Here is an 11,077-nt window from a genome sequence, read left to right on the forward strand (position 1 = left end):
CACAATATATAAGAGTAAGACTTTATCTTGAGCTGTTATGCAATTGACTTTATATACGTTACTCAAGAAAACAAATCAGGACAAAAAATTTTTTTTGAAATAAAATTTTAATGTTATAGTAGGTGTTTGATTTCTGGCATATGATACCTTTAGAAAGATTTTATCTGTGTGGCCCTTGACAGCTCACCAAAACTTGTTAAGTGACCCTCCCACCAAAATAATTGCCCACCCCTGCCCCAGGGATTAACTGCCCTTTAGAAGTTCCTGTAGCAGTTTTATTGCTTTGGGATGCTCCCATTGCAAATCTGTTGTTGAGGCACGCTAGGACTGGAAAAACCCCCAACAACTTATAAGGAATAAGTAGGGGAAAATGGCTTTATTGGCCTTTGTGTGAGATGACAGGGTATCTCTGAGCCTGAGATGATTGAGAGGGAATCTCATCAGTCTGATACGTTTGGCCCCTTGATGCTTTTCCTTCTACAAATCTTATTCTGAAAGCATTTCTCTTTCCCTCTTGGGGTTCAGAGGGGGTTATTTAATCATGTCCTCCCTTAGTGAGCACAGCATCATCAGCTCAGTAGTTTCTGTCATGAGTCTCAGAGGGAATGGTCCCAGGCTGCTGGAGGCTCGCTCCAAAGCCACTCGTGACCTGTGGTGAAGTGGAGAGGCCTTGCCTTCCCATGCTAGCCCCAAGATCCTGGCACCACACATCAGGTTTTCAAAGGCAGGTGCTGTGCCAGAGCAGCAAGGATGATGTTTTTGGGACCCTGTAGACCCTGCCTTGGGGAGGTAGTAATATTTGGACTTGCCCTACAGGCTTTGTGTACACAAATATGGCCCAGAATGTCTTCTGATGTCCTGCCCACCTCCTAGTGACAGGACCTGACCTCTGGTTCAGAGGCGAGGGCAGGTTTGGGGGATTCTGAGTAATGAGAAAAGAGGGAGAAGCAGGAAGATTGAAGACACTGGCTGGGAACTGTTGCCTTTTTGGCTTTAGCTTGCCCTTTCCCACAAGGTGCAAGTGAAGCCTTGCTTAATTTGGTGGCTCTCAGTGCCTTATGCTTACTCTCCGTTCACTTTCAGGCTAACACTGGTCAGATGGATGATACCCAGGAACAGTGGAAGATGGCCACCTGCAATTTAGCGCTGATTCAGGTGAGCTGGAGCTGTGGAGAATGCCCTCTCCTTTCTTTAAACAGTGTTTTCTAGGGCAGCTCTCTCTTGGGGATTTGCACTGAGGTGGATTGTGGAGCCAGCGCTTCCTGCCATCTCTGTTAGATTTAGGGCTTGTCTACACAGGGCGGTTTATTCTAGAAGAAGCGAGGTGTGACTGTAAAGCACAAGCAGTGCTCTGCAGTAACTCCACTTTGGATACACCTTGTGGGTTCAGCTAAGCTCCAGAAAGGCATTCTTGTCTTTGTGTGCAATAAAAGTATCTACATGGGGAGTTTATTGCCAAAAAGCTATTTCACAATAGCAATTCCAGTCTGTTTTCCCGTGTGAACAAGCTTTGATTTATTACAGGTGGCAGGGAGTCTGCCCCTACGAGAAACCAGTTGACTCTAGGAACTCTCTGTACTGTAACTTGCACCCAGAAACTCAGGTGTTGCACATTATTGGATTGTGGGATGTTCACAGTGTGCCTCTGCATCCTTCCTTATCTCCATGCGCACAGATCAGCTTTCTAAGATGCTTTGGTGGACAGGACTTCCGTTTTGTGTGGAGTGAGGGATGTCCCACCATTGAAGTGTGAAGTACAGATAACTGCATCTCTGGGATACAGTTATCTGTGCTTTTCAGACCTCTAGGACTTTTGCCTGCTTGTTTGGGATTTTTGGCATGGAGCCTTTACATGAAGGTCTCTTGATTTCTGTGCCAAATCTGTGACCACCTTTACACTTGTTCTCACACTCATAGCCACTCAACACCCTTGGGGAGAGAACGTAGTTCTCCCATTTCTAAAGCATAGGTCAATTTTACTTACTCAAATGGGAAATCTTCATCAAGTGTTAGCTGTAGAGAGCAAATAGTCCACAGACCCATCGTGATCCCGTTCAGTAGAAGGCAGTAGTGCACAAACATTGTCATCAGCTTACTACAGTCAGTAGTGAGTAGGGCTGTGCGAAATTTCTCCGGCTGTTTCAATTCAACACTGTTTCAACTCATTTTGAGCTCGAAACAGCGAAATCAAATCGAAACAAAGGGCTTCAAAACAGCCTCAAAACAAAAAGAGGCTGTTCGAAATGTTTTGAAACATTTTGAGTTTCGAAGCAGCCAGCAGCGAGGTGGTGGGAGACGGGAGAACCAGGGCTGTGCTCCCAGCAGCAGCCAGCAGCCCTGGCTCTCCCCGTCTCCTGCTGCCTGGCTGTGGGAAGCCGATCACAGCGCAGGTGAAGGGACCTGAGCCCAGGCTCAGTTCCCCTCCCAAGCGCTGCGCTGGGGATGAGGAAAGGAACTGACCCCGATTGCTCAGTTTGCCTCCCCAGCCCTACGATCAAGCAGGGGATGCAAAGTCAATCCAGCTGGGCTAAGTTCCCATCCCCAGCGCTAGATTGAGTGCTGGGGAGAGGAACTGATCAATTGGACTCAGTTGCCTTCTCCAGTCCCAGGCAGCAGCGCCGGCTTCCCTCCCTCATCTGGCAAGTGTATTGGGGCCCGCAGCTTCCCCGTTATAGCTAACGGGCGAAACGTCAGACAGCGTCGGAACAGCTTCACTGTTTCAACAAAGCAAAATGGAGCAGCTGTTTTGAGTCGAACTGAAATTAGAAACGAAACGCTGTTCTGTCGAAACCTTGAAACTTGAGTCAAAACGGAATGGCGCCATTTCACGCAGCCCCAGTACTGAGCGCTCGGTTGGATTTTCCTCTAAAGGTGCATGGCTAGCTTGACCTGCAGGGGTCAATTTCTAAAGCTTGATGAGGAATTACCCCGCATCTCATTTCTGTTAGCATGGTGCTGGTGATGGGAGTTAGGTGGGGTTAGGGAGCGCAGTCTCTTGTGTATCTTTTCACAGCCACTGATGTGTCATGGAAGATGGCCTACCAGTGCTTTTTATGCCCAACAGGTACAGGCTACTGTGGTGGGGCTCCTGGCTGCTGTAGCTGCTGTCATCCTGGGAGCAATCTCAAAGGGGTACGTGGAGCTGAATCAGGCAGCGGTTCTGTGCGCCAGCAGTGTGACTACAGCATTCATAGCCGCGCTCTCACTTGGTGAGTTTCATTAACCACCTTCTGGAGCCCAGGCCAGCAAGAGCCTCATTGTCACTTGTTGCAGGTTTGCTTACCTGTCCTCCACAAACCTTCCCTGTCTGCAGGGTGCTTGGTAATGGATGTGAAGCGATTTGGGGAGTCTCAGGTGTGTTCTCAACCAACAGGAACCCATGTTATCGAAATGTGACTGATATTGTTTGAGTCGCTACCCCTCGCTGGTCCCTTTTCAGGTTTGGAACATGGAGACCAAGCCCCCTTCTCCCCACTAGGCAAGGGGTTGAAACACATAGGTACATGAGGGAACTTGACTCTGATGCTATCGAGGTCATACCTGTTCAGCCTCCAGAGGAAGTCCTGAAACTTCCTCCTTGTGCACCTCTCAGTATTGGCAACAAAGGCTCCAGGAGGAGGAATCTGCATGGGGCAGGTGTTCCTGCCTCTCGTCCACTCACCTAGCAGTGCATAGATGCCCTGGGCAGCATCCAGAGACTGTATAGGACTGCAAGTGTTGTCCAGGGTTCCCATCTGAATCCTTGTTTGGACCCTATGATCTGCATCCCCATCCCTTTTGCCTCCATGCTCTGTTGATTTCTGGGCTCTCCGATCCCCAAGGTTGGGCCTCTCTTGGCTTTAGTGGGCTGTGCCTCCCAGTCTCTGTGTTTAGTAAGGAAGACATTTTCATTCAGCTCTGAACTTTGTCACATGCTTGTGTGTGAAAGGAAGAACAGAACTGCGGGCTGTCCTCGGTGCTCTGAAAGTTTGGAAACTCAGCATCCGGTCCGGTAGGGTTGAGATTAACCATGAGAGAAAAGCTGCTGTCACAAAGAGGTGTCGTCCTTCAGATGAGTTCCTTCCTCTGTCTCCTTGGAGGTCAGCTTAACTGTCCCAGGGCAGATCTCTGAGCGGCTCTGAAGCCCACTGTACCATCTAGCACACAAACCAATGTCCATCCAAATGTGTGCCTTGGTGTTCTCGCTCACGGTAGAGCAGGATATGACATTCAGCGCTGAGCGGGAGCTACACCTAAGTGTAGAGATGATCTTGCAATGGCTGCACCGTGAGTGTGTGTGGCAGCTTAGTACTGCCCTATCCAAAATGCCTCAGGTCATCTGAAATATAACAGGTACGAAACGCACACAGGCACACACATTTCCATCTCTCATATAACATGTAGAGCTAAGAAAACATGGCAGGTGTTTGGGGGAGGTGAGAAATGACTGCCCCAGCTGTCCCTCTTTGGATAAAGCAGCACCTGCGACTTCCCTCCCTGCGTCTCACTCACTGTTTGACCTTGGATAAGCTACTTCAATTCTGCAAGCATCTCTGTTTATAAAATGGGGTAACAAGGACGTTTCCATGGGCAGCTTAACAGCAGTGCCATTTTGGGGCATCTGTTGGTCGAAGATAAGAGTAGAGGTTCACAGATGTGCCACAAGAGGGCACCAGGAGATTCCCTAACGGTGAGGAGACGGGAACGTGTTACGGACTGAAACACTACACATAAGCACTGCAAAGTCTGAGAGAGTGTGGATGCAGGGAGGCCAGGGAGCGAGGGCTCTGCCTATGCTGAGGAGCACAAGACATTTTAGACATCTTAAAAACTCTGCAGGCTTCATTAACCCTCACTTCCCTCTGCTGTCCAAGTACCTTGGGTATCAAAATGAAGGATTTGACTTATGTGTGTCTTAGTCCTTCAGCTCATGTTAGGGTTAGTGTAGAAAAGGTCACAAATTGTTAGCATATAGATGTGGATCTGTGTGTGCACTGAAGGCAGTGAATTCAATCAGTGCGTGTAGAAGGGAACAAGACAACATGTGTTATGTTGTGGTGCATGTGCATTTTGGAAGAAGACAGTGGGGGCTTGTTATTGTCTCTGACGGGAGCTTTCATCTACGGGGCTGCATTTGTGGGGTGTGGGAAGAGCGAGCGTACTCCAAAAGGCGCTGGCGGGCTTCCTTGAGCAGCTGCATGGCTTCTGAGCCAGAGTTGTTCTCCTTTTCCAGCCTGTGTTTTCAGCTCCATCCCCACAGTGGTTGCAAGGTGCCTGAGGGCATCAGAATATGACACAGTGCTATGAGGAAATTTCATCTGGGCTTGTGCTGGGGTCTTGGAGACTGCCCAAGTTAGTCATAAAACAATGAGGTCAGACTGGGACGTGTGATCTTCGGATCCTTTTTCCACAACCGGACGCGAGTTCTGTGCGCCAAGAGGTTCTCACCTGCTCTTCTGTGCTGAGCCTGGGGCTCACTAGCTTATGTTAACAAACTAAACTTCCAAGAGCACCGGAGCCCAAGGTCCTGACCTGTGGGCCAGTTTTGCTTGGCACAGCTCAGGCTGGGGGCACATCTGGATCCCAGGACTGTCACAGAATAATAGGGTTAAACGGGGACTTCAGGAGTCATCTAGTCCAACCCCTTACATGGATATAAGATATGCTATTCCTAGTGCATCCCCAGTGTATATTCGAACAGCCACAAGGGCTGTGTGCCCCAGTGGGTCGTTCATATTGCATAGGGATGCATCAGCCTGTTAAGCCTGAAGCCACAGAGCTGGCTAAGGATCTGCGTATGGCAGTGCAGAGCTACCTGACTAGTTGAAAACTGAGTACAAAATCAATACAGTGTAATTGAATAATACTCGGGGAAAATAGCTTTGTGCCATTGAATCTAGATCAGAGAAAGCCACCAGCCTTGTACACCCTGCTGCTGCCTGTTCACTTTGGGCAAGGCATGGTCTGGGGTGGGGGTGTTGTAATTAGAGTGGCTCTCAGGAGCCAATCTAATTAAAATGTTGGTGCATCTCGTGTATTCAACGTCCCATGTTTCAAAGCAGCAGAGGAGGCACTTTCACTAAAGTGCGATTAATCGACTCTTTTCCAACACGTTCTAATCAGAAGGCATTGGAGCACGTGTATAGGCACTCTTTGTGTCTATCTGTGAATTCATCAAGCCAATCCTGAAGCCAGTAGAGATTAGCCTGATGAATGTGGAAGTACCTATATTTGAGTTGTTCACTGTAGCTGCACTGAGCCTTGGAGTTTGTTTTGGTGGGCATCTCCTTCGGAGCACTGGTGGAGTTAACTGTGGGGGAGCCACATCATCTCTACTGGGCCCACATGGTATGACCAACCTTCACTGGGTGCAGCATCCAAGCATGTGGAGAGCTGACCTCTGCCCTCCCCTCTTCCTTGTGCCAAACCAGACCCAATTCAGGCTATGGCACAGTGTAGAATAGTCTGCATCCTCCCTCATGTCTGATTTCTGATCTGGTGTCTTCCCTAGGTCTGGTGATGATTGGAGTAATTATTGGTGCCAGGAAAGTGGGAATAAACCCGGACAACGTCGCCACCCCCATAGCAGCAAGCCTTGGAGACTTGATAACCCTTTCTCTTCTAGCAGGAATCAGCAGCACCCTCTTCAAATACATAGGTATGGTACAGCTCAGGTATCAAGAGAAGCCCGATGGAGTTCTGTTCAGCCGTGGAAGGGATATGTCCCCCTTCCCAGGCATGTTCAAAGCTAGGATGGGCAAAGTATTCCAGATGCCGGGGTGCCCTTAGGGCTGCAAATAACCCTAAAGGCCTCTTGTATGAACCTGTCTTTTCCTGGATGGTGGGAACCCAGAGGAGGTTATTGCGATCTTTGGTAGAATGGTGATAATCCCCATCACGGTTCGAGCAGAAGCCTGGGATTCGGGACTCCTGGGTTCTCCTCCTGAACCTCTCATTAACTAAGTGTAATGCTAACTTAATCGCTTGTTCTGTCTTGACCCCTGCAACCCCACCTATAAAATACAAGTAATAGCTTTGCAAGGAAGAGTACACTGTTTTAGGGCTTCAGTATCATTAACTTCTCTTATATCCTCTGGGAAAAGGTGCTGTGTAAACACAAAGCACTGAGATCAGCTGGGAACAGGGGAAGGAAAACAGCATAGACTCACAGGGTGTTTTTACTCATGTTGCAGAGGGGTGGGGGGGGACACTTTAATTAGAGCAGTTCTGACTGCCAGCAGCATCTTCTGTATCAGCGTCCCTGTGCTTCAAAATGGTGGCAGGGGTGCTTTAACTAAAGTTGCTGAATGAGCTTTATTTAAAACACCCCGAGCTGCATGGGGACGCTGATACACAAGGCATGGAGGCTGCTAAAGTGCAGTAATTATCATGCTTCTGCAGATTCGATTAATCAAGTCTACTCTAATGCGCATCAGGAGTTACAGTGCATCAGAGCAGCCTCCCAACACGTCTGCAGGCCCTTACACACAGAGAGACCACTTTTACCCAGCAGTCACAGTCACTGGCTTAACTTGACACCCAAACTGCTCCCCCACTATGAGCCAGAAAAATATATGGCGTCTGGTGGGACTAGGAGAATAAATTTGATTTTTGCTTTAATTGTCTGAAAACTTCTAGGCCAATTACCACGGGCCTAGCCTGGAAGAGGAACAGAAAAGCCTTAGTGTGTGTGTGTGTTTTTTTTAATCAACTGAGGATGTGTTAAAAAATAAAAGCTTGTTGCAGTTACAAATCAAACTGTCACTTAAAATTGAGAGCAGAAAATGTGAGAGAGACAGCTGTTTCTGGTTTACAGTAACTTGTTCCACATGCTTGTATATAGGAGAAAAACCCAAGGGAAAGAACCAGGATAAGGTCTAAGGTTCATTTCAGTCTAGTTCCCCTACCCCTCAGAAAGAAAGTCCCTTAACAAGCAGTTTTCTATGGTGCTACTGCATCTGCCCCTGTAAAACTGGCTTATCTTTCATGACACCAACTCAAGTAATATCTGTGCAAGATAGATAGTATGACATACCGGTGAAGGAGGGCGGTATGGTAAGGATACCAATGCAACTGATAAGGGCCTACGTTCCTTCACAAATGCTCCATCAGGGGATTGGTAGTTTTGCACTGTGTCACCCGATTGGGCTTTCTAGATTTCCAAACAAATGGTTTCTGCTGTGGCAGGGGGGAGAATGGGATGGGGTGCGGGTTCCTGCAGTTCCTGTGACCTGAGCTGTTAAATTCGTGACCACGGAGAATTAAACTCCTTTCAGGATGCTGATGAGGTCCATACTGTAACATGCCTTTTTAGGTCTCATGCTCCCAGAAGTGCAACAGCCTTCTTCTAATGTGGTGTTTTAATCTCTTAACATCAACACTGGTTCCTTGCAGTTCTACATAAGGAAGGGGCTGGCTCTGCCTCCCTTGCTAGCATGGAGGAATACCTGACTCAACAAACCGGAAGCCAGTGACAGTACTTGCTTTGTAAGGAGCTGTTTGTGAGAATGGGTGGTCAAATTTAGAGACTGTCTTGAGGCTTGGTCCAAAGCCAGTTCCTTCTAATCAGAGTCTTTATCCTTCAGTGAGCATTGGATTATAGCTGATGGATGCACCTGACTTGCTCACCTATGGTTTAAAAGTCAGCAGACTGCCCCAAACAGCAAGGCTGGGGGGAGGTTCAGTGTTTAACTCTATTAGACACCCCCCCCCCAAGTTGTTTGCTTCTTTTCCTCACTGGCTAGAGGTGACACTGCGAAGCAGCTGCCATTTGTACCCCTAAAGAGGCTATGGTTTGGTGGTGTGATGAGTGAATTGCAATATGAATGTGTTTCTTAGTTAAAGAGGTGTTGACACAGGTAAGATACTGTTTCAGTAAAATGTCTTACCTCTGTAGCTTAAGGCTTTGAACATCTTTTTGGGGGGAAAAAAGCACATTTCAAGCTTGCTTTGTATGTCTCATTACCTGCAAAAATGACTGCATTGCAACTGGCCCAGATTTGGATCCAGTACAGAAAACAGATGGAGAGCCTGGTAGGAAAGGCATTAGCATATCAAAAAGGCCTGGCAGGAGCCCCATTGCTTGAAGGTGTTTCTAGTGCTTCCTTGTGGTTCTGAGTCATGTTTATTTTCTCCTAGTGTAGCAAATCTTTTCTTCTTCTAAGCCCTGTTCACTTCTAAAGGTCATTTCAAGGTTATGTTACTGCTGGAATGGGGAAAAAAGGCTCAGAGAAAAGCCTGTAAGCTAGCAAGAGATAATCCTGCAACCCAGCTGGCTAACATATGGAGCGTAAGGAGAGAACAATTTTCATTTTCTATCAGATCAATTGTCCATCTAGTCTACTAGCCTGTCATCAAGAGTAGCTCTTGCCAGATGCTTCAGAGGAAAGGATGGGATGCCTCCGACTGTCCGTTTATGGTATAACTTGCCCTTAAGAGTAGCTGCCACTGAGCTTCCAAGCATTAGTAGTTGATTTGTCCCATGATGTAAATGTCCCTTGTACACTTCTATCCTGTTTCATAAAATTTTACATGTTTCCTTTAAGTAAAGATCTTGCACTTGGTGCCAGGAAAATCCTGTGGCTTTGAGTTTCACAAGGTAATTACGGACTGTGAGAAAACGTTTCCAGGATCGTGTGATTCCTGTCTTGTACCATAAAGACTTGAGTCCTGTTCACTGCTTCCTTCCTGTCCAAGTGCAAAGATTTTGTGCAATCAGATTGTGTGCAGCCTTATGGACCCAGCGACCTACAGGTTGCATTTAACCTACACTTTCTTTTCCTCTCCAGATGTGAAATACCTGTCACCTCTCATCTGCGTAGGCTTCATTGTCATGATCCCCCTTTGGGTGGCCATTGCCAAGCAGAGTCCTTCTCTTGCCACTGTCCTGAAATCTGGATGGCAGCCGGTCATTGTTGCAATGAGCATCAGCAGGTAAATACGGGAGAAACCATCCCCTTAAGTCTGTGTGCATGCTTATACACCCCCCACCACTACATACAGAGGCACAGGATTAATTTTCTGTTTCAGGAAATAAGAGTCTGGAACAAAGTCAACAGTTCTGCTTGTCTGAGGTGATGGTGACAATGTATAGTCCCGTATCTTTTAACTGCTGCAGTCTCAGGGAAAGAGATATTTTGATGGTGCATTAAAAGCCCTTTGGGGACCAATATGTTTTTTGCAATGCTGTTCCAGGGCAGGGGAACAGAATAGATACAAATGTGAGCTCTGCCTTTGCAGGTCTATAAAATCAATGCATCTTTGCTTGCTTCAGTGTGTGACCTTGCTCAGGATGTGGGAATAGTCCAGTAAGGGGAAATATGGCCTCCTGTAAACCAAACATATCTGTTCCATGTTGAGGTACTTCTTATCTGTGCAACAGTATTGAGGTAGCTCCTGGGAGCCCCAGTCCTGGATCACAATTGCACTGTGCTTGGTGCTGTACAAACCCAGAACAAAAAGACTGTATTTGTACAGCCTCAAATCACTTGAACTCTTTTTCTATACCACAAAATAGGAGTATGTGCTGCCTGACATGGACAATCAGATGTGATGTGAAATGTAAGCTCTTCCTCCAATTTCCTGTACCATGTCATTGCAGTGCAGTGGTGTGACACACAGTTTAGCTGTGTTGTTGTCACCAAAACAACACCTGATCATTCATAATCCCTGTATAGTTATCTCCTGATACCACTGTCAACAGCTCCAAGAATATCTTTTGGTAAAAAAATTAACTATAAAAGAAGCCTATTTTAAAACAGTCCTGCTCTGGGCCATGAAGTGGCCTGTTACAATCAGGGATTTTCATCTGTATTTTTTCTGAGCTGAAGGTTTCGGTCCTTATACACTCTGCCCCACGTGGAAGAGGAACAAGTAGGTAATACTCTTTCTTTGTGTCTTTTCTAATAGCATTGGTGGGCTGATCTTGGACAAAACTGTAAGCGACCCGAAGTTCGAGGGCATGGCAGTGTTTACACCTGTGATTAATGGTAGGTTGGGGGTATGTGTATATTTCATAGATTTCATAGACATTAGGGCTGGAAGGGACCTCGGGAGATCATCGAGTCCAGCCCCCTGCCCAAAGGGCAGGAAGTCAGCT

At 47.2% G+C, this 11,077-nt stretch overlaps 1 protein-coding gene across 3 annotated transcripts in view; it reads left to right on the plus strand.

The window, feature by feature from the left end:
• Window positions 1–11,077, plus strand: part of SLC41A3 (solute carrier family 41 member 3) — a 32,545-nt gene that overhangs the window by 14,866 nt on the left and 6,602 nt on the right. For all 3 annotated transcript variants that reach the window (XM_019536818.1, XM_019536817.1, XM_019536819.1), the window contains exons 4-8: window positions 1,084–1,155; window positions 3,065–3,209; window positions 6,491–6,637; window positions 9,768–9,912; window positions 10,888–10,967. In XM_019536818.1, coding sequence (XP_019392363.1) covers window positions 1,084–1,155; window positions 3,065–3,209; window positions 6,491–6,637; window positions 9,768–9,912; window positions 10,888–10,967 — 589 coding nt within the window. The remainder of the gene's footprint in view (window positions 1–1,083; window positions 1,156–3,064; window positions 3,210–6,490; window positions 6,638–9,767; window positions 9,913–10,887; window positions 10,968–11,077) is intronic.

Source organism: Crocodylus porosus, unplaced genomic scaffold (assembly GCF_001723895.1).
Source record: "Crocodylus porosus isolate Cpor-Errol unplaced genomic scaffold, CroPor_comp1, whole genome shotgun sequence".
Lineage (NCBI taxonomy): Eukaryota > Metazoa > Chordata > Crocodylia > Crocodylidae > Crocodylus > Crocodylus porosus.